Here is a 23,955-nt window from a genome sequence, read left to right as displayed (position 1 = left end):
ATCAATTTTAAATCATGATCTAATTCGTGTCCTGGTCCATACTGTGAAGGCACGACAGAAGTATATGTAAGGGCTAAGGTTTCCTCGGTGTCCAGTACAAAATGTAAATTTGAACTTCATATTCTTATTTTCTTTCAAATGAACCTTAATGTTTTTAAAGTTTCTTCTGTGTTGTATTTAAATAGTTAAAGTTTAAACCCAGCCTGCAGTCAGATATAGTTGTTTGTTTGTAACACGGTAGTTTTCAGCAGGAGTGATGTATGAGCAGCATGTTTGAGTGTTTTCAGGCTTTTTTTTTTAGTTTATTTTGTGTCGGCCAAAGTCTGGCTCGTCTGTCTGGGTCGCTCTTAAAGGCGACGTGTGGCTGTCTGCTGCTGCGGAGATCAGCTGCGAGGAGCTTTTTCTCAAAAATGCTCCCCAAACTTCAGGGCCTGGATGAACCGGCAGGACCCGCCGCCCTCCGCTCGGTCAGAGGCCGGACTGTAACGGGCTCAGGTGTCAACTGAAAACGGTGAGTTTAACGTCGGCGGCGGCCCGACGGGGCTAGCTAGCAGGCTAACGTCACATCTGTGCGGCTGTGATTGGAGACCGGAGCTCTGACGGTTTTCCAGATGCCGCCGTTTGTCCGTCTGAACGGAGAACACCGCCACCGGGGAAAAAACATCTGCACCGCGAGCACAGCTGCATTTCCAACCAGCAGCTTCGCTTTTGTAGCGGTAAAGTTAAAGTGTGCAGTCCAGCTGTTGATTTTTTTTCTCCCCATAAAGTCTGCCGGTTATGTCCGGCGTGGACTGTGCGGGTTTCTGATGATTAATTAATGAGTTTAATGAAGGAGGCTCTGCACAGATGTGCTGCTCCAGTTTAATGTGAAGTTCAGAATGACACCGATGATGTCAGCTGTCATAACTACAGTAAATATTTGATGTGCTGCATAAACTGAGCAGCTGATTATAACTGGGCGTTTAGGTTTGTTATTGAACTCTAGTATTTATTTTTATTTCACTTTTTGATTTTTTTTGTGTTTTTAACTTGTTCTGGTTTTGGTTTTAATCGTGTTTATGTTACTGAGCTGTTCTGGTTGCAGTTCTTCTGTCAGAGGTTGTGTTGATGGTTTTTGGCTGCTGTAACTTTTGGGATTAATAAAGTTTAGTTTGTGTGTGATGTGCAGCCTGTCAGTGATGTCAGGCTCACAGACAGGCGGATAAAATCAGGCTGTCACTGTCCTCTAACTGAGGCTATCTGCTTCCTTAATGACGGGACAGATTTCCAGTGTTTCTGAGGTAAAATTCAAATCCTTTCAGAGCATTAACATCTCTAATGAAGTCAGTTTCTCTGCCTCTGTCATCATCAATGAGTTCAACATGATTATATATATAAACTTAAACTATTTTAACTGAAACATATAGCTTTGAGTTTTCAGGTAACATTATTTTTTTCCATTTAATTTATTTAAATGTAATTAATTTTGGAATGAAAAGGTCAGATTAAAGGAAAATATTACTTCTGATGTTCAAAGAAAGTGCGTCACCGTTAAATTTATAGTAATTATTTAAATAACCTCCCTACATATCATTACATCAGAAAAGACTGAAAGGTGTAGGTGATGATGTAAGACTGCACCAGCGTTACTCTGAGCTGTATAAGCACCATCAGTGAGTCTGCAGTCATTCCTTAAATTTTCCATAAATATGTTTACCAAAACTTTTATAAAGGTTACAAGTTTTATCACATGTTACTTAGTTTACCTTAATTACTGATAAATATCTTCAAGTTTACATTTATATTGCCTACAGTCACATTCCTCTGTGATGCACTTTGTTTGAAATCCAGCATAGTTGAGTTTAAAGCCCTTCACCTCTAAAATTATCATAAATTTAATCAGAGATTCGGCGATTAGCTGATTAGCTGATTGACAGAAATTACATCAGTAACGATTATTTAATCATTAATTTTGTGTAATTTTAAAGAGACAGCTAAAATTATGTTTCCACTCTGAGGATTTTCAGCTTTTCTGTAATTGTTTTGTAATTATTTGAAGTTTCAATCTCTTCTCTTTATATATTTATTAAAATGAAAGAAACTAAATTTAAAAAAAAAAAAAGATTTGTTTAAATGGAAAATAACTGTTGATTGTTTCAGCACAGCTGCAAACGTTTTATAGAAAGATCTGAACCCTCTGCCGTGAGCGAGGTGGAGATTTGTTGCAGGGCTGTTGTCCCGCTCTAATTCCAACAACACAGTAACCCAATAAACTGCAAACTGCGGTCACGGTTGTTTTCATAAATAAAACAGCCGTTTTTCTTAACATGATATTTTATTTGATACCTAATTACCTGAGAGGTGCAGTCATGTGACCCATTCAAAGAGCTTCCTCCATACTTGAATAGATTCACTGTTCGTGTAATTTAAAGCCTCAGATTTAAAGCCACAACCTGCCAGTCAGCAGTAACAAACCAGGAAGGACTGCCATGAATCTAAAGTCAGAGTTTAACCTCCGGCTGTGGGAGTCATGAAGGTTTTTCTTCCTCACAGATGCAGTCTGTGCCCATGGAGGTGGGAAGCAGCAGCGGCAGCGGCTCAGTGGTTCAGGTTTGCTTCCCCGGCGCTCAGACCTCGGTGCTGGACAGCCTGAACCGGCAGAGAGAGGACGGCAGCCTCTGCGACCTCTCCATCCATGTCCAGGGACAAGTGTTCAAGGCCCACCGCTGCGTCCTGGCTGCGTCCTCGCCTTATTTCCACGACCAGGTGGATGAACACACTGACTCTCACTCAGCCTTGGATCTTTATTAGCGTCAGACAAGAATAGCTGTCGCAGTTTGTGCCTGAGCAAAACTTTAGAACATTAGATTGCCTATAGAAAGACAGACAGGTGACAGGATTAGTTGGTCTTACAGATATTTTCAGTCGGTTGTGTAATCAGCAGCTTGTTTGCATTTTCTCCCAGTTTCTGCTAACACAAGATCTGTGAGACATAAAATGTGAATCTGGGTTTGAAGCCATCTGCCGCTTCTTATTTCTACCTCAGAAAAACAGAATAAACGAGGCGAGACAGAATAGATGTGAACAGTCACGCAGGTTAATTTTAAGGGAGCTCAGAGTTAGAAGATAATAAAGACCTACTGTGTGACAGCAGCCTCACACAAACACGTTACTTGTGCTTTTTTATGCTGTAATAATTGGTTTTCGAGAGAGCCTCAGTCATCTGCCAAATATCTGCTTAGTGAAACTGGTGGGAGGTTTCATCAGACCCCTGTTACCTGTCTGAGGGGCTGGCAGACAGATTTACTGTCTGTGTACACCAGAAAATCACTTGGAGCTGGACTCTGACCATGTGGGTAATGTTGCAGTGTGATGAGGGAGAGGAGGAGGAGGCAGGAGGGATCGTTACAAAATGAAAAAGCTTCATTACTGTGATGTTGTGATCTCCATCCGCCTCCAGGTACTACTGAAGAACATGTCCACGGTCTCCATCCCGGCAGTGATGGACCCGCTGGCGTTTGAGAGCGTGCTGAGCTGCGCCTACACGGGTCAGCTCCAGATGCTCCGCGATGACATCGTCAACTACCTCACAGTGGGCAGCGTCCTGCAGATGTGGCACATTGTGGACAAATGCACGGAGCTACTGAAGGAGGGCCGAGCCGCGGCGGCAGGAGGGAGCGGCGGAGGTGGAGGAGGTGGGGCTGTGCAGGATGGAATAAGTGGAGCTGGAGGATCAGCCAACTCTGGCTGTAGCAGCAGCAATGGTGACGGTGGAGCAGGTGGTGGTAATGGAGCTGCTGGTGCTGGAAGTGTTGGTCAAGTCCAGGTTGTTGAGTCTAACGAGCCCCCGCGAGCCTCCCAGCCTCCCAGCCGCCCGTCGGTGAGCGAGAGCCAATCACCCAGCAGCACCAACTACTTCAGCCCCAGGGATGGGAGCAGCTTTGGGGGAGGTGGCGCGGCTGCAACGGGAGCTTCTGGAGATGGAGGCGGGGCTAACAACACCCCCAGCTACTGCACTCCATCAGGAGGCGAAGAAGCCTTCCTTATTGAGGAGGAAGAGGAAGCCGAGGAGGAAGAGGAGGAGGTGCTGTACCATCAAAGGAAACGAGGAAGCACAGGAGGAGGAGGCAGCGGGAGGAGGAAGAAGATGAGCTCAGTGTCAGAGCAGGAGGTCGGGGTCAGCGACAGCTTTGGGGTTTCATCCTATCAGGTGAGGTCTGAGCAACCTGAAGATAGTCGACCTTTAATTTGTATGAAGAGCTTTTATTTTGAAAGAAAAGTTGAACTTTAATAATCGAGTTAGTGTTTACAGTTTGTTTGTTTGTATCCTGTGTTTTCTGTACATAATGTGAAATATCTCAATAAAAGGACGGAGAGGACTCTGCGTTGCCGCTGCAGAAGCGTCCCACCTACAGCCAGCCCAGCATCATGCCTCGCAAGCAGTGGGTGGTGGTGAAAACCGAACGGAGAGAGGATGACGACCTGATCGTGGTCTCCGGGGAGGAAGGAGGAGAAGACGAGGAGGATGAGGATGAGAGGGAGATGGAGCTGGCACGAGAGCGGGAAAGGAGCAACTTCAACATCTCAAACGTCAGGAGCCTTTCAGGCGAGCTCGGGGGCAGAGCGGAGAACGATATGGAGTCACAGGTGAGCTGGAACTGTAGTGTAATCAGATTACAGCTTTAATTATCCTGACAGTAGCTGAGGGGCGGTTTGCTTTGTAGAAATAATGACGCAGACCTGTTGTAAGCTGGTGCTGTGGTGGTTTTGCATATGACCAGTAGAGGGCGCTAAAACGTCACACAAAGAATTTCTAACTTAGAAATTTCTATCTTTAGTTGAAATAAGTTACAGCAACCAGAATGTGTAAAAAACCTAATTTTTAACTGAAAACTTTCTTGATTTGTGCATCTGCTCTACAAATAAACTTGATTGACAGATATTTTTATATAATCTTAACCTCTAATACGTTTCCCTGTGTGTAGGTCGACTACTGCCAGTCTTCAGAGGACTACCTCAAGTTTGAAGGAAGTCTCATGGACCAAACTTTAGCGCAACACCTTCACGACGGCGCTGCAGGTCAGAACCAGAACGCTAACCGGGCGGTTTCGGCGCTGCTGGGTCAGGTTCAGTCTGCAGCCTCGGCCCGGGCTCAGCTCTTCCCACTGGACATGCAGGGAAACCAGATCCTGCTGTACAGCCAGGCCTCCGGACTCCCGCTGGATGCTAGCGCGCCGCCTCTGGGGATGGCAGGCGGTATGATCGGAGGGTCGTCCTTCAAAGGTCCCAGTATGGAGCACGGTGCGGTCCACCTGTCGGTGCAGGGTGGTTTGGGGGTGGATGGCGCAGAGAGCGGAGGAATCGGAGGCGGAGGCGGCAACAGTGGCGGCGGCTCTGGGGGTTCAGGGAAAGTGTTCATGTGTCACTGCGGGAAGACGTTCACCCACAAGAGCATGAGGGACCGCCACATTAACATGCACCTGGACCTGCGGCCCTTCCACTGCCCCGTCTGCGCCAAGAAGTTCAAGATGAAGCATCACCTCACCGAGCACATGAAGACGCACACGGGCCTGAAGCCGTACGACTGCCTCGGCTGCGGCAAGAAGTTCATGTGGCGCGACAGCTTCATGAGGCACCGCTCGCACTGCGAGAGGCGCAGCGGGCTGGGAGAGAGCGGCGAAGGTGGAAGCGGCAGCGACGGAGGGAGGAGAGGTGGAGGAGGAGGCGAGGATGGTCCAGATCTGATTTCCTCCCCTCACCTCCTCCTGTCTGCAGGTGAGGGTGGGCAGGGAGGCGTCCTGGGAGGTGGCGCGAGGGGAGGAACGTCAGTGTTGTCCCCGCAGCACGGCGGCCTCTCAGCCGCAGGAAGTGGCGGCGGTAACAGCAGCATGAGTAACAGCAGCAGTGCCGCTCTGAGCAACAACATGGCCGCTGCTGCAGGGGCGCTCCTCGGGGCGATCTCCCAGAGCCAGGGTCAGGGATCTGTGATGTTTGGCGGTCTGGGGTTGGGTCGGGGTGCGTGTGAGGAAGACGTGTGCGAGGTCAGTGCCAATGAAAGTAGCGTGACTTAAACCAAAATGTGTGTCGAATCCAACGGGCGCCTCTTTCCAAGCAAACAGCTGCTGGTTCCTGCTGCTGCTCTGAAAAGAAGAAGAAGCTCAGTGAGAAACTCTGAAACTCTTTTAACTGCCGACAGGTTTCAAACAGAGGTCGAGTAAAAAACAGGCGAGGCTCCCGTTGGACGCGCACAACCTGAAGGACCTCCAGGGAAACGAGACTTTGACTTCCACTCATCTGCTGTGGTGTTTCTGAGACAAACGTGTGAAACTTGTTGTTGTCCGCAGTTCACAATACTCTGAATCGTGGCCTGGTAGAAGCGGACCTTCTGTCTCTGAGTATTTGTTTAAAACGCCTGAGACGATTAGTTTATTCTGAGTGAAGAATATGCGCGTGCGTCCGGAGGAAACCAAAAACTAAAAGACAGCGCTTCTCTAACCGTTACCTTCTGTGGGGACATTATAGTCTCAGTAGAGTAGAAAAATGGCTGTTCTGAATTGCTGTGACTTTCTGCAATATTGTTTTGTGATATATTTGCTACGATTGGAGTAAAAAACATAAATCTGCAAAAACAAATTGAACCTGAAAAAAATATGTGTTTTTTTAAAGCTCCGGGGTTCATGAAACTCTCAGCTGACTTAATCAGACGCTAAACGTTTGTTTGAACCAAGAAAAATGCAGATTTGTGTTTTTTCAAACTTTCCTCACAGCAGCAGCAGCCCTGCAGTCTTTCCTGCCTCAGACCCACAAAACAGACCAAACTCAGCACTGCCATGTTGTTTCAGATGATGCTGCTGGCACCAGTTTGAAACCCAGCCTGAGGATTCAGCTCCGAGAAAACAAAGAGCCACGTGTAGCATATAGACTGTATGTAGAAGATGGACACAGCCACCATGACATGTTCTAGCTACTCCAACTACTGACTATGGAACACACCATACACCAGGAAACCGTATATATAAATAGGCACAGATTTCTGCTAGTTAGACTCATAACAGACTAATAATTGAAGATACGATAAATTATTTAATTCTCTGATGCTTCCATTAAAAATGCTTCACAAACAGTTCACTCAGATGATGTGAGGCCTGTAAGCTACAGTCAGTACCGTCAGTTTAGGGAGACACATCGAACTTTGGGACTGTAAAATCTAATGAAGGGAGTTATATGGAGTACAATTGATATGAAGGGGGAAATATTAATAGAGGGCAAGATAACTTTGTACCAGGCTTCAAACAGCTGGGAGGAGGCCTCGGGGCAGAACCAGATGAGCTTGAGGAGGTGACTGAACTCAGCTTAGACCCAGGTAGGCAGCAAAAAATGGGTGGATGGCCTTGACATGTTTATTCCATCTCTGAAATAACCTGCATTTCATGCCCGGGCTTTTCCGTTTGGTATAAATGATAATAAATAATAAACTGTGCTCTTGCATAGTTTGCAGATCACTGGGCTCAGAGTGTAAAACACCTGCTGGTCTCAAACTGAAGCTCAGCAAACATCAGCAAATACACTACAAAATAAAAGCTTTGAAACATCCAGCACAAACCACAGTTACACCATTAAAGTTTAAGTCTGTAGCAACAAAATGCAAACTGGACTTTAAGCCTGTGTTGGATTTACACGTGGTTCTTTATTTTAGCTGAAGCTTCAGTCGCGCCGTCACAAAGGGAAGCCCGTTGATCTCAGTCATGCATGAAGGGAGGAATATTTCGTTAGGCTGCTCATTTATTGACGTGTACAGCTCGAGCCTGACTGAAGTGACTTTCAAACATGTTCGCGTGTAGAAGTTCAAAAGTCGAAGCTAAATTTATTTCAGCTCTACACAAACACTACCTGTAACTGATCACTTCCCCTCTGGAGCTTTTATAGCTGGAGGCGACTAACTTACTGTTTTGCTGCTGCTTTCACTTTATTACTTTGTTGTTTGCAGAGTTTTGGGGCTTTGAGGAGTATAAAATATTCTTATTGCTGTAAATATATAGAAATATACGTCATCTACTCATCAGGCCAGGAGCGACGTTTAGATGCAGATGTTGTTTGATCTGATTTTTCAGAGGACAAAGTCTGTGAGAGTTTCTCTACCCTCCTACCCTGCAGCCATCTGTTCAGTAATGTTTAGTTCACTGAGGTCTTATCTAAGCTACACAGTGTACCTCCTCTGAGTGTCTCACAGCACATTTAGATAAAGTTATGGAGGCGGGTAAAGACTGAACCTCATCTTCAGCAGCTGTTCTGCACACTGAGAGTCAAATATCCTTATTCTGTTTGTTATGAAGAGAGATTTCTGTCTTTAATTATATTTTTATTATTATCATCACACTTTTTCTGCCTTTTTTAAATTTAAATTAAATTTAAAATTTCTTTAAAGGTTCTTTGAGGAAAGTTTGTAAATGAAGGTTTTAGTAGACTGCGTTATACCAGTGCATCTCAAAAAATTAGAATATTATTAAAAAGTTTATTTTTTCATAATTCAAATGGGGAAAATCTTCACATATTCTGTATTCATTACATGTAATGTTTCATGCCTATATGGAAGCATATTACCAGGAATGATGTCATCTGTCATCTACACAGCGTCAGCTTCCATCTGATGAAGAGCTTCATGGCGATGTCAGTTTTCTTTTCGAGCAGCCCCGAATGATTTGTTGACCACGTTGTTCTCTGATTGGTCCTCGAGCTCACCTGACTTTAGCGTTAATGGAGAATCATCAAGAGAAAGATGAGAAACACACGAGCTGAAGAGCGCCAGCAAAGCAGCCTGAACTTTAATAATAATCATCACAGTTTGAAAACACGCTTCCAATATTTCACTTTATGTGTAATGAATATGAACATGGAATATATGAAAATTTGATAGTCGTGATATTCAAATGTTCTGAGATGCACAATTATAAAACATAATTTAATAATTTTTGTTTTTGGGAGTAGACGATTAGATTTTGGAGCTTCATTCTAAAAATGTTGCACATTGATGAGGGAACAATGACATCATTGCTGTACTGCTGTACTTGCTGTTTTTATGGTAGCCCGTTAACTTTAAAGTTAACGGGCTACCATAAAAACATAATAATATTAGTTGTTATTGAGCTCATAGGGAGGAAGCTGATCTATATATACTTACTTTACATCTTTGGTGGGTCTCTATATGTAGAAGAACCTAATAGTATTTAAAACATAATGTAGAGGTCTGCAGTGAGTCGTGCTTTCATTTTAATTTTCGGATATTTTCCTCAGTGTGGTTTTTAAATGTTACTAACTGGTTTGATGCAATTATTAAAAAAATAATTATTTGATTAATTATTACTGCTGAGAACACAGACAGGTGTATTAAACCACAGGTGAGCAGTTCTTCAGCCTGAATCCCATTTACCCTCGAAGATTTTACCTTTTTCTGACCACTATTATAAAAAGAACGTAATCTTTATGGCTTACCTCCCCAAATAAAGTTAATGTTGAGTCAGTGCGCCATCTTGTGGTACGAATCGGTATTGCACTGAAGAACAGCCCAGTCTGCAGGATGAGTATGCAGATGTTTTAGGCCCAGATGTTTTGAAGCTTTTTATTCACATTCTGTTGATCGTTTAGTTTATTTTGAAAGGTTTTCAGGTCTGTGCTAGAGTGAAGATAAAAGAGAAAATTACAGTGATAAATACAAAATGAGTGCAATTAAAGAGAAACGTTTTCCACGACGGGAGGTGTGTTATTATGTTTATCAATAAGTCATTCTTTTCTGAGTGACTTTCCTTTCAAAGAGCTGTGCCGCCCTCTGGTCATACAGGTGTTACTGTTACACACATCTGCAGCGGTGTGATAGTTGTGTGTGTTTATGAAAATCAGACGTGCAGCACAGAGCAGTTATTGGTGACCTCATGAATATTTAGCCTTTAGAGATGTTTTCCAGCTCAAAGAGATTCAGAGTGAATGTTTTACCTTCTGTGAAGGCTCAGCTTAGATGTTTTATACGCAGGTTTGGAGCTCAGACTCGGTGCAGACTGTTGGCTTTTGTACAGTGACCTTTGACCTCCAGAGTTTCCTGTATGACTCAGATTTGGTTGTTTGGGTTTGATCCTGTTTGTTTTTGTCAACTGCTGAACGGCTGCAGAGAAAACTCAGCGACTGTGTGAGAGACGTCTAAATATAATGATTTCATGCTTAAATGTGGAGATTAATGCATTTGAACACTTTACACACGATGGTCATGTGACCAAAACAAGTAGTTCATTTGTTTATTTATTCATCCAGTTTTATGTTCACAGAAACTAAACCTGTTTAAACCTGTTTGTACTGACGGTAATTTTTACTTCGGGAGTCGTTGATGTTGGATTATGTTCAGGACGTCAGAGTTAATGTTTCCATGTGGTGTAAACTGATACAGGAAGGTCAAATATGGGTGTGTATCTGATAAAGTATGTGTTAAATAAGAGATGTGTTTTAACAAAAGGTAAAGCTGCTTTGAAAATAATTCATAATGTGACAAAGAAGAAGATAAAACCTGAAGAACATGTTTTCTGCATGGACGTGTTTGTTCCTGAAAGCTGCTCAGACCGCTGTGATAATTTGAGCTTCTTTTGTCACCTGAACATCTTTAAATGCAGATTTGTTTCCTCTGAAAACAAAACAGGTTCCAGACCAAAGATGGTTCACAGTATTTATCAGCTTCGACCCTCCGGTGCGTGACGGGTCTGAGCAGATCTCGATGCCTTTACTGCCTGGGTTGAAATGATGAGTGTAGATGTTATTATTCTGTTTCCTGCAGCTTTCACCGTTAAACTGTACTGAAACTAAAAACCATCAGTCTCCATCACAGGAAAAAAAGGAGCTCAAAATATTTTTACTGAGAGAAAAGAAACGATGGAAGAATCTCAGAGTTGCTGCTGAAAACCCGACTTTAGTATTTTTGTTATTTTCATACATGAAACTTCCTTGGTGTCCTCTGACTGACCAGCTGATTGTTGAACAGTGATAACAGAAAATGACGTGTAAATCCTGAGTGGTACTAATAATGTATTAAACTACAGTACATCAGTATTGTCCTCCAACATGTAACGAAATGATGGATTAATAAATTATTTGGTGAAAACAACCTTTGTTTGACGACCGGATCATTTTACTCCTCTTTGATGACTTTCATCAGGCTGCATGTAAACAGACGTGCTGCATCACCACCAACCTTTCTAAGTCGTTTTCTTTTCTGCTGTTATGGAACATTTAAAGCTGCATTAATTGATTTCAAACACGAGTGAGTCATCTAATAATTATATTAATTTTGTCATTATGGTCTGTACAGTGTGCGTTACACTGGTGCAGTGTCTCCTCACAGGAAGCTGGCTCGGCCCTGTCTGTGTGGCGTCTGATCGGCGTCTTTCTAAGAGTGACCGTGGTTATCTCGGCTGGACTGTATGGAATAGAAAAAAAAGTGTGTCTTTTTTTTTATTGTTCATTTAACGACATTTTTGTGGCTCTCAAAACATCTTGGTCACAACATCTTCATCAGTCTGTTTTTATTTTGTATTTTTCTCTGGAAATCTCCTCTCATACATTTAAGCCATCCTTCCTTTGGTTTCTTTAAAGCCACCAACTTTATTATGTTTATTGGAGATTATAAGAGAAGTCGTGCCTTAGTTTACACATGAGCAGGAGATATTGGTATTATTATTATTGTTATTATTGCTTTTTGGGTTTGTTTTATTGCAACAAAAGGAAGAGGGAAAATAGATTGTGGTTGTTTATACAAATTTCAATATCTGTCGATATTCAAGGACAGATTTTGATGTTTCAAGATATGAAACCTAAAAATGTCTAAGAACAAGGAGCAAGTGTTGAAATGTCTGCTCTTAAAGGCAGCTGTATTTCAGGGTTTCAGGTTTCTTTTTTTTCTTGTGTCGTTACCACAGTGACTCTACATCTGATCTGTTTTCATGCTGTGTCATGTGTACTTACATGTAGCAATGATGATTATTGCGATTATTCCACTACAGGCGGATAATATAAAAATTGTGTCATACACAAAGAGGAAGTGTACAAAGTGGAATTTCCACAGTGTTTTTTCTTCCTCTATGTTTCTTGTGAACTCTCTGCTGCGTGCTGATAAGACATTTGCTAAATGGACGACCTCAGGCTTAAACCACAGGTTGCACTTCCTCTTCCCTGGGTGGCTCAGCTACAAACCAAGAGGCTTTTCAGCAGATACAAACAACCCTGTGGCAGAATAAACTGTAACCAATTACAGTGTTTTATTCATACACAGGCATGTAGGTGCTGTGAGCTGCTCAGAACGCAGAAATTTATCAGCGAGCAGTTTAATCATCTGAAGAATCCAAAGTAATCCAGACTCTTTATTTCACTAAAGCTTTGGACTGACAGTAGCAGTCAGAGGCACACGCTCAACACTCCTCCTTTATAATGATGCAGTATTCAACAACAGCACACCACAACATGTCTAATTATTTTCTGTTTTCATGACTCCATCAGTGCTGCAACCTGGCACCTGTAACACAAGCCGAGCCTGTTTCAACAATAAAGCAGAGCCATCCTATCGCCTCACTGAAGGAGTCAGGGGTTTATCCTTGTCCTCTCATTTGTCACCTAGTTATATATTTAAAGAAATTCAATGAGGTAAAACAAAAGAAAACACAATATTAATCAGTTATGAAAATAATGTGATGCAAGGTTTCTTTGCTGCATATCTTAAATTCCCCTCATGACTGTCACGGTTCTGAGTCATTTTGACCGAGCGTTTTCTGTTTCTTATGCTTTGGTGTTTTTCTAGATTAGGATTTATGTTCTGATCCTTGAGTTGTGCTGGTTTGATTTTTTGTTACGGGTTATATTTTCTGTCAAGTCTGTCGCTCTCTGTCAAGTCTGTGTCGTTGCAGATTGTTTCCTGTTTTACTTTGAAGGTTCATGTCTGATGTCAGTGTGTTCAGTTTTACTTCCCCCCTGTCTCGTTAGACCTAATTTCACCCAGCTGTGTCTCCCTCCTGTTTCCCATTCTCTGATCACTCCCCTGTGTATATAAGCCCCGTGTTTTCCTTTGTTCTCTGTTGTGTCGTACCCTCTGCTGTGTGTTTTGTCTCCTGTCCCTGTTTAGTTTCTGTTCCAGTTCCAATTCAGTCTGTAGTATCGATGTTCTGAGTTTTGTTTTGGTGAGTTTGAGGTATCGAAGGTTTTTTCCAGCAGTAAAAGCTGCGTTTTGAGGTTGAATCCCGTCTCCAAGAGTCCTGCATTTTGGGTCCACCACTCCTGCCTGCCTGCCACACAGCCCATCATGACAATAACACAGTTGTAAAGTGTATACAATACTTTAATGTTTAACACTTTAGTGTTTAATGTTAATGTTAGTGAATTAATGTATATGATCCTCAGAGTCTCCACAGTGACTCGAACAAATATTGATTCTTTTAATTTGACCATCAAAAACCATCATAGAGTAAAATCTCATTTCACATTAAATTTTGTGAAATAGACAAAGAAAATAGAAATAATCAACTACAGCATCTTCATAATGAGCTAAAACACTTTACTAGTGAATTAAAATATACTTTCAGCACAATAATATTAGTGAATGAATTAATAAATAAAAAGAGGAACACCCACTGAAGGTGCTTTTTATGTTTCTTGTATGATTTTACTGATGCTGCATATTTTGAATATTCATACCATTTAAGTTTGATCAAGAAGCTGAATTTGCAGGTGGTGATTTTTAGTTCAGAAAATAAATGAGAAGTGGAGGACGATGAAGCAACGCTGTGGTTTTACTATCATTGTTGTGTACTGGATGCTTAAAAACGATCTGTCTACACCTGTGGTTTTTAGAAATATAACAGAACAATAAGACACTAAAAAAATTTTTTTTTATCATACTTGTTGTAAGAGCAGTCTGCAGAAAGACAGGCTCAGTGACACCGTGAAGGTTAAAGCTGGTTTGAAATGACTGACACACTGAGATGTGAATGTTTGCTGAGCAAAGCTTTAATCAGAGAAGATTTCATCAGGCTTTAAAGACACACATGATGTAAAAACATCTATTCTCCATTAAAACGATGTAAATACAGACTGCAGTTTTCTATCAACTTTCTCTTCAGTTAACATGGACGTTACAGGTTCAGTTCCAGGTGTCACTCAAAGTGAAGCTGCAAACATTCAAAATAAAAGCACCAACAAACACAATCAAAAGTAACACTTCACAGCAGTTATTCTTAATAAATGGTAAACTGATGGATGATTAACTTTTAGTAAATAATCTGTTAAAAAAACAAATTATGTTTGATAATGTTTACCAGTCATGTGTAATGTTGAAGGTGATTCTTATGTATGTAATTAGTTTCTGGTTGCTTGCTCTAATCCTCGGGGATTCAAATAAACATGAACAGTGAGTGAAAAAGCACATGAATGGTGCTCTCCAGGTTCACTGTGATTCATGGCTCTGCCTGTTTAAGCAGTAAAATTCGATTCGACTCGAGCCATTCGACAGTGAGTTTGTTACACTGTCTATCAGTAACACGATTATCGTCAGAGGTTTTGGGGCGATTCCCTCTAAACTGAGCTGCATTAGTTTAAAAATGAGAATAAAAATAGCGATTTATGTTTGTATCAGTTGGCAAAAGACAAATATAAACCTAGCTGGACCTTAAATTGCTGAGTTATCACTCAGACAGTAAATTCCATGTTAGAGAAAGAAAGTGAACGAGTAGAGCGCGAGCGGAGCTTTTAAAATGAAAATGAATCATTAATAATTTAATGATGCAAGGATTTAACCACATTTTTTTTATTTATTTTTTTAAATTCCTTGTTGCATAATGAGTTGGTGCATTATGAGATACAGTTTGGCTCAATCTGATCACCATTGAAGCATTTAATGCAAATGTAATCATGATTATCAGGTCTGTAACAGCGAAATATGTTTTCGGAGCCAATGGAGTTCGCAATATTTGTCAAGGCCTTTGTTGTATTGCGTTTTATTTCATCTCTTTTTTCATCTGAATCAATGTTCATCTCACCTGGCCTGAATATAGCTTCAAACACAAATGCCTTTTCTCCCCACTTGTGTTTATTAAAGAGTTTTTGAAGCGAATCAGTGATCCTGTAGTTTCCATTTGGATTTGCGCAGCTTGTCAAACATGGAGTAGCATAAGAGAAGAAGACCAACAAATCACCATCCTGACCTTCAAGATTTAGATTCTGCAGAAGACGCCACTCTGCATGTTGAGTATATAGATAGACCCCGTTGTTATTGGTTATGTATTTTATTGGGGCTACCACAAATCTAGAAGTCCCGAGGATGCCGTCATTGAATTGTATCCATTGGTTTGTATCCGTCACCCTTCTTAGGTCATAAGAGACTCTGCTTTCATACTTTGGAATACTTGCGGCCATGGCATACATTGAATATATATTGTACCTGTCACAAAAAAGAGACACACACACACACACACACACACACACGGTTTATAGAGAGCTTTGTGACAGCTGGTAAAGATGGCTAACATATATGTCAGATGGATGTTATATTTGTATTTGGACAATTCCCTTCACATAAAGAACAATAAAACAAATATAATATTAATAATATTATTATTATTATTTTCAGCCCAGAAAGGCGAGGTCATGAACATGTCCTCAGAAACAAAGCTAGGCTGGATGATGGAGCTGTAGTCCTCTCTTACCGCAGCTTTATTTATGTAGAGACACATCATTACATGCAACACGGTGATAATCTGTAGCAGCATTCCTCCTGTTAAGTTGTTATAGTTTCTTATTTTTATTTTTATTTCATTTTGACTGTTTTGTTTGGGTTTTAGTTTAGTTTCAGTTCACTTCAAAGTGGGTTTGCTTGTTTCACTTTATCTTTTTAGCTATTATTGTATGGAGCATGTAGGGACATGATTACAGATGCTTCCTCTGTGTTTTGATTTGATTTTACTTAGTTTACCAAATTCATAAAATCAAGTCTAGCTTTTAATTTGTATTTTATTGTATTTAACTTATTTTTTTTAAGTTTAGTTTTAACTATAATAATTCTGCGTGTAACCACATGTCACCACCTTATCACATAGGTCAGCTCTGCCGAACTTATCGAACACCTTGACAGCACATGAAAACAAATTTTAAAAAATATTTAGTTTCATAGACCATAGATGATGCTGACTTACTCGTGTCTGACTGTTCTTGTTAGATGACGTATGAGTTTCGCGAGCCGGTTTTGGTCTATTTCAGCCAAACTTCCAGCAGACAGACAGAAGACCATCGTCACAGTGATCCACCAGAGACCAGCCATCTGCACTCAGAGTTTCATAACAGAGCAGAGTTATTGACATCTACACAGGCTGTTTCTCACATCAGCTTTTCTTCACTCATTGCCTACTCTATGTACCATCAGTGGTGCATTTATCATCCCAACAGTAAAAACTTTACAAAAACATGTGTGGCGAGACTAGTAATCAGTGCTGTGATTTGGTTAAAACTGAAAGGAGAAAGCTGTGTTCTTGTGGAAATGAGCTCTTTTTAAGTGTAAATATTTCTTTAAATTTAAAATGTCTTCCTCTTCCTCAGGACCTCTGCAAACCCCTCACTCAGCCAACTGCTGATTTAAACCCAGAGTTTTTTGCTATGGAGCATAAATACATTTAACTGGCTGTTACCAAAACATCTTCCACTGAGCGACTTAACATCAGCTGACCCTGATTTGCATGAAAAGGTGTCCACATCTGGAGCTCGATGTGAGAGACTTCAGGTTTTTAAATAGAATTTAAGATGTTTGAATAGAACTCAAATGTGGTCACTACTCACCTTTGCTGTTTTGGTGTCCCCAAAATGTCTGATTCAGTTTTAATCGAGAGCCGGTTTTTGGACACTGTTGTCAAACGTCCTTAAACCAGAGTAAAGCCATGTAAAATCACTGTTTTATACCAAACCAAACTGATCTTTCAGTGTTTCTTACCTGCAGTCAGGTGAGTCGTTGGTCTGTTTTTAAACTTTTTTTCAATTATTCGTAAAATAAATGTTTTATTTTCAGGACAGGATTTTTCGGATATCTGTTTCTTACAGGCAAAGTCACATCTGAAACACCTCTTTCTGTGTCTGACCAATATATCTTAATCTTAAGAGCCAATCACAGTGCAGCATCCATCTAGCGGGTGTAACTTAACATCATTACTTACTGCAAAACAGGCTGATGTGGTGGTGGTTAAAGCACTCCAACAAAGGGCATAAAAGTGTTTCTAAGAAGAAAAAAGAGGAAGACATGAGTCATGAGAAAAAGGAGGTGGAGAAGGAACCGCCACCTCCTGCTGCTGATGCTGATAAGGAGACAGGACATGCTTCAGGTAAAAACTCTTGTCAGTGAATCAGAGATTCACACCTTTTCTCCCTCTGCCACACAAACACCTCATACGGTAATTCACCTGAAACACGAATTCAAAAAAAAAAAAAAAAAAAAAAAAAGAGTTATTTAGAGAAAGCCCAACAAATACATCACCCTGTAACATCAAATCATGCACATTGTATTCATGTCACTTCAGACCTCTGTTAGAGGTCTGAATCTCGATATTTCCAATAAATGTACCTCAGTGCAAAAACTTAGCACAAATACAGTCCCTACCAAAAGTTTAGGACCACTTGAAAAAATGGTTAAAAAAAATCATATTTTGAATAGTTAGTGTCACAATCTGAAAGCAGGGACTCAAGCGCAGAACAGGTTGACATCTCAGAACACCGTTTATTTACACACCAGTGCGATAATATATACAGTGACGGGTAAAAATCCAGGTTTCCAAGGGATCAGGGGAAGGCTCTCTCTCTCACGCTCGCTCACGTCCTCACATCCAACTCACACACGTTTGTACAGCTGGGAGGTCACAGGTCCGGGAAGGTAAACTGGAACAAGAAAGGGAAAAATCACTCACAAGTCACGAAGGTAGGGCGTAAAGGTACAAGACCACAGGAGCTGGGGAGAAAGACTAACGTCAGTAGCACAATCATCCAGCGATGAGAAGATCTGTGGCCCAGCCTCAAATAGTCGGAAAATCAGCGGATCGCCAACAGGTGTGTGAGCCAAGGGCGGGAGCCTTCAGTGAGCTCCGCCCAGGCAGAGAGGTAGGGGAGAGAGAGAGAGAAAGCAAAAACACAAGTGTAGCCTTGTGAGGCCGGCTGGGCAGGCACGGGGACCATGACAGGTCGAGCTTCAACATGCAACTAGAAGAGATGGGAGTGAGACACAACATTTTTTGAGCATGCAAACCTTGCTTAAACTTAAACAGACTGTTTTACAGCTGATCAAAAATTTAAAGTCATACCTAAAAAAAAAAAAAAAAAAAAAAAAAACCGTAAAAAACTCAGCAATGAATAGCTCCACCATTATTGTTGATCACTTCAAAAAATTGTTGCGGCACCGCTTGAGCCAAGTGTTTCCATGAGGTGAGTGTGAACATATCTCCAAGTGTCTCAAAGTGTCCAACTGTTGTAAACATCCCTTGCTATCATCCCCAAAGGTTCTCAATTGGATTTAGATCAGGGGAACATGCAGGATGGTCCAAAAGACTGATGTTATTCTCCTGGAAGAAGTCCCTTGTCCTGCGGGGATTGTGTACTGTAGTGTTGTCCTGTTGAAAAACCACACAGATGAAGGCCCTCAGTCATGATGAGAGATCCTCTCTGCAACATCTGGACATAGTCAGCGGCCGTTAGACGACCATGCACCTCCGGAAGCTCAGTTGTTCCCATGAAAGAAAAAGCACCACAGACTATTATGTTCCACTCTGGCACGTAGAAAACATCTCAAGTGGGATCTGCTTGTCATGCCAGTAACATTGGAAACCATCAGGACCATCAAGGCTACATTTTTTCTCATCAGAGAACAAAACTTTCTTCCACCTTTCAATGTCCCATGTTTGGTGCTCTCTTCCAAAGTCCAAATGGTCAGTTCTGTGGAGTTCAAGGAGACAAGGCCTTTGAAGATGTTTTTTGTTTTTGAAGCCCTTCAGTCTCAGATGATAGTTATGGGGCTGCAGTCTGCACCAGTAACGGCTTTAATTTGGGTTGAGGATTGTCCAGTGTCTTGACAGACAGCCAATTGGATCCTCCGGCTCAGTGCTGGGTCTTCCACTTGACGTTTTAGTTGCATAACCCTCAGGATCATTTATTGGAGATTATGTATCTGAATTTCAGGAGCAGGACCACGCCTCCAAACACGCTCCTTCCGGGTGCCATCTATATAGGTTCCCCTAGTTCTGCAATCTGATCATTCTCGTTTACATGCCCCACCCTCCCTCCCTCCTTGTTTTCCATTCTTCAACTTCTTCACTCCTATTTAGTACATGGGGATCTGCCAGGCCTGGGAACCATCGCCAGACCCCTTCAAGGCCTTAGCCAAACTGCAGCTTAATTCATGTCAAAGCATTCACTTTTACCTACTAAAACGCTGTCCAACTTAAAATGAGGACATGGGCCCATAGTGAAAGAAATTCCAAATGAATTGTCTTACTGCATCCCACCTCAGCAGCTAGAGACCTTGCTTATGCAGTTCAATAACCCGACCACGTTCAAAAAGTGAAAGGTTTTTGCCTTTGCCATCAGAACATCATGACAGTGTGATTACCTGTCAGAAAATGACAATGAATACACATTTTTGCACAGATTTGGCCTTTTAAAGGCATGTGGTCCTAAATGTTTGATCAGCTGTGTTACGACCCTGGTCATGTTTTGGATCACAGTGGCTGCATTTTGTTCCGAGTGTGTTCTGTGCCTTTAAGAGTCTCTGCAGGTCCTTCCTGATTGGAGAGCTGGCAGCTGCTGATTGGTTCCCATCATCAAGTGGCTGTTTTAAAAACGCTCTCCAGCAGTTATTCCCTGGCAGCAACTGGCAGCAGCAGCAGACCCTTCCTTGGCCTCCAAACCAACTGTGATGAAATTTTCCGTGTGTCTTTAGAGACTCATTAATCTTTGAATATAGTGTGGAGATACTTTCACTTATAAATAGGCACTGAAGCAGAAGGGGTGAAGTGCCTTATTATTTTCTGTACTTTTTTCTCTTGTTTATTTAATTAGGGAGTTAGGGGTAGCGCTTGTCTTTTGTTTGGCTTTTGTTTCACACAGGGTTTAGGTAGCACCTCCCTTTTTGAAATAGCTTTGTTTGTTATTTTGGCCTTTGGTCACCCTGGAGTTAAAGCTTTCAGATTTTGGTAGCACCTTAACCTGTAAATTGCCTTCTGGATATGGCTTTGGGGATCAAAGGTCCGGCCACTTTCCTTTTAACCCCTATGTTGTCCTCCTGTACCCCTAGAACAGGACGTAACAGCTGTTTAACATCCTGTTTCAGTTTAAGAGTTGTTTTCAATAAATTGCAAGCTCAAAAAAAATCCAACCATGCAAAAGAAGATTTTTTGCAATTTTTCAAGTGGTCTTAAACTTTTGTTACTCAGTGAAAAAACATTTTTGAGAGACTAAAATACTAAATGCAAAATTTAACAGGGAAACTAAAAAAGCTGAAGAGGAAGTGATGAAGTGAAGACACAGAAGCCAGTATGATTGAGCAGCAAAATAAAGCTGACTGATGTAGTTCTACCACTGCATTAAATACTGACCTGCAGCTCATATTCATTATGACTTATGAAACACATTTACGTCAATATTTTGGTTTTCTGTGAGCTGGTATTTGTTTAGGATTGGGTTTAGTCAAATGCAAAATATAAATAAGACATTAAATACATAAATCACGTCAAAAAAATTTGAGATTTGGAGCGGTAGCATCTGTGTGATGGTTCTCTCAGTTAGTAAAAGGTTTTGGCTCTGGACCTTTCCAAAATGGCACACAGCTGGCTTCTCAGTATGACTTGGTTTGTTAAACATTTTATCCTCGGGCTATGAAGAGTGAGGCTGGGGCAGGTTTATGTTTTTCATTTGTTCATTTTTTTGTATTCATAGAATAAACTATAACTTTGTACTGGACTTTCACAGCCGGCATCTTTTACATATTGCTTTTGTAATGCTGCAGTCTCTCTCCTCTTACCCTTTTCTGCAGAAAGATACATCTGGAACATCACAGATTGAGATCAGTGTTGTTGTGGTACACAGTAAACTCTTCCTCTTCTCTATTTCTTTGTGTTAAACCACACAATCATGCAGTCTTGAGTAATGTTTCTTCCTCTTTAACTCACTTTATGTGTGTTTAATATTTTAAGAATAATTAAATTATATAGCCCTTTGTGAACATCACCTGGGTTTCATCTGAACCTGTTAAAAAACCCAGCAAATATACGTAGATTAATGTTTGCTAATGGTAAGTAAAAAACCAAAAAGTCCTTCAAGCTGGACGAAGAGATAACAAAAATGTACTTTATCTGTCAACATTGCAGGTAAACACGCTTTTATCCTGTTTTAAAAGGCTTAATGTTTTTGTAATACATTAAGCCTTTTAATTTAATTTAAGCCTTTTGCAAGACATGAAACCTAGAAATGCCTAAAAACATTTCTAGGGGAAAGCATTGAAGTGTCAACTTTTTTGGAGACTCTTAAAGGCAGCTTTACTTCTGCTGAGAAATGTATTTTCACAGTTTCACAACATCATTCTTACTTGTCATTACCACAATGACTCCACTTTTATCTGTTTACAGTGTTATACATACTTAAATGTAGGAGTGATAATTATATTTTGTGTCTGTGTGTTTGCATAGATGTAAGTCATTGTGACTCTAAACACAATAACTTGAAAAGCTGTGAATGAATCCTGATTAAACTTTGTGGGGGTGTCGAGTGGTGTCATGTTAACAATCCATCAAAGTTTGTCTTACATCCAGCGTATGCTTCATGTCAACGTAAAGATTTATATGCAACAACTGACAAAAAGCCTTATAACTTAGAAACTATGACTTTTGTAAATTTGTGTGTTGTCAATAAATAGAAAATATCATGTCACATTTGACCTCTGACCTCAATTTTACATTTCAAACCTGCCTTTCTTTTATGTTGACCCCAAATGTCTTAAAGCTTTAAAGGAAGAAAGTATTGTCAGGAGAAGAAGAATAAGCTGCCTAGTTATTTAAAAATATACTGTAGTATTTATGAATCAATACCTATTATTCATTACATACTTCTACTCTGTCATGTTTCCCTATACTGCCCAGAGACTGAGCGGCCTCGGTGGAGGTTTGCACTCTCAGAGTGTTTCTATTATTCCAGTACAAGCAGATCAAATAAAAACATGCAAACAGAGCTCAAAGTGAAATTTCCACTGTCCTCCTTCTCTGACTCTTGTGTTGTTTTTGCAGCCTTCTCTCGGTTGTTCTTACTTTACAACAATTTTGTGGCAGAGCTGCCATCGTGTGTTAAAATACACAGTGTAGCTCAAATCTGCAACAACTTCAGCTGATGACTTGTCAACTTTCAAGCTGCTGAGCAGCAGAGCAGTGTTTGTGTCTTTGAATAAAATGCTGTGTCTGACAGACACTTTTTAAAGAAACATCAAATTAATTCAGACCTGCAAAGAAACGCAGTGATGCATTTTCATCAAGAAGGAATAATTATTTCTGTGTTCTTCTGAGCAGTTTACATATGTGTAAAAGACTGTTACTGGCTACTGTCTATTCTGTCTATTCTAAAGTCCAGTATTAATTCCTTGGTCTTGTCCGTGTTGAGGATGAGGTCGTTTTCCTCACCATAGATAAGAACGTTGTCTACTACATTGTTAAAAAACATCCTAAAACAACGGTAATATTCCGGCAGCTGGGGCACCAAAATACGACCGTGAAATAACAGAAAATAACTCCCCATAAAAATACGGTTATTTCCAGTAATGAAAATACAATTAGTTGCGCTAATTTGACATGGGATCTCGCCTTTTTCAAGTGCCGCTAAACATTAAATCAGGAACATGTTAATGTGATTAAACAATGAAATCATCTATAAATAGGGAAAAAAACATCTTAAAAAAACGGTAATATTCCGGCAGCTGGGGCGCCAAAATACGACCGTAAAATAACAGAAAATAACTGTCCCATAAAAATACGGTTATGAAAATAGAGTTTGTTGCGCTAATTTTACATGATTCTGCCTTTTCCAAGTGCTTTTAGACATTAAATTAGGAACATTTTAACGTGATCAAACAATGAAATTACCTATAAACAAGGTCAATGAATGTGGCAATATGAATCATAATACGTAAATGTACAGAAATATACAGTTAACCGTTGGTTTAAATAATAATGGATTGCATGCCCTGGGACAGACTGACAGAGGCGAGGCTGTCATATCGCACCAGAGCTGGAAACATCACCTGATAAAGAAAAAACAGACAACAGACTGAATGAATAAAAGAAGTCTTCTTCATTGCACATTTTCCACCAATCATTAGCCTCTCCTTTCACTCTAGACCAATCACCGATCAGGATGAATTGCACTACTTTACTGTACTGGCCATCGCCAGTAGGTGAAGTGTCTTGACCACGGACACAACGACGGAGAGTGTCCGAGCCAGGGCGCGAACCGGACACCTTCTGATCACAAGGAGAACTGCCAACTCTTGAGCCACGATCGCCCTAAATAGCAATGATAACAATACTTATGTGATGTAACACAAGCTTATAGGGATCATGTTATATGCTTTTCCATGGCATTACATTTGAATTCAACAGTTCAATCTTTCAAATAACGGACAGATATTTGTGAAACCGTGATACATTTGTGAATGTATTTTAACAATCTAAATATGCATATGTACAGACAGATACATTTAATAATCATGAAAATTATGTTTCATTACATTACAGTGATTTAACGTTAATTTACATTTGAAATGTGAAGTCAAAGTCTACGTAACTTTAATGATATTCTAGAAGAACAGAACATTACTGTAAAATGCACAGTAAAATATACCTTCATATTAGGATTTTTTCCTACGGTCGCAGCCCTACCCGCGACCTGGTTGTT

At 40.8% G+C, this 23,955-nt stretch overlaps 1 protein-coding gene and 1 long non-coding RNA gene across 2 annotated transcripts; one reads left to right on the top strand and one right to left on the bottom strand.

The window, feature by feature from the left end:
* The first annotated feature begins 338 nt into the window (after window positions 1-338).
* zbtb22b (zinc finger and BTB domain containing 22b) lies at window positions 339-6,622 on the top strand. The gene is made up of 5 exons (XM_026156402.2): window positions 339-511; window positions 2,533-2,745; window positions 3,440-4,189; window positions 4,348-4,626; window positions 4,965-6,622. Exons 2-5 carry the CDS (start codon window positions 2,533-2,535, stop codon window positions 6,048-6,050), a joined length of 2,328 nt encoding a protein of 775 aa, XP_026012187.2. The 5' UTR covers window positions 339-511; the 3' UTR covers window positions 6,051-6,622.
* Window positions 6,623-13,989: 7,367 nt separating this feature from the next.
* LOC145423837 (uncharacterized) lies at window positions 13,990-19,337 on the bottom strand. The gene is made up of 4 exons (XR_013904885.1): window positions 16,976-19,337; window positions 16,825-16,903; window positions 16,188-16,312; window positions 13,990-15,436 (listed from the first exon to the last, which is right to left on the bottom strand). It is a non-coding gene; the product is annotated as an uncharacterized LOC145423837 (long non-coding RNA).
* Window positions 19,338-23,955: the final 4,618 nt, after the last annotated feature.

The sequence above is a fragment of the Astatotilapia calliptera genome, chromosome 22 (genome assembly GCF_964374335.1).
Source record: "Astatotilapia calliptera chromosome 22, fAstCal68.1, whole genome shotgun sequence".
Taxonomy (NCBI): Eukaryota; Metazoa; Chordata; class Actinopteri; order Cichliformes; family Cichlidae; genus Astatotilapia; species Astatotilapia calliptera.
Note: the sequence above shows the minus strand (reverse complement) of the source record. Positions and strands in the feature narration are given on the sequence as shown.

What these genes read in the sequence shown, in the direction of transcription:
- zbtb22b (XM_026156402.2), top strand. Translation starts at nt 2,533, where the DNA reads ATGCAGTCTGTGCCCATGGAGGTGGGAAGCAGCAGCGGCAGCGGCTCA. An exon ending in CGCCTTATTTCCACGACCAG is followed by an intron (nt 2,746 to 3,439) that starts GTGGATGAACAC and finishes ATCCGCCTCCAG; the next exon opens with GTACTACTGAAGAACATGTC. An exon ending in TTGGGGTTTCATCCTATCAG is followed by an intron (nt 4,190 to 4,347) that starts GTGAGGTCTGAG and finishes TCTCAATAAAAG; the next exon opens with GACGGAGAGGACTCTGCGTT.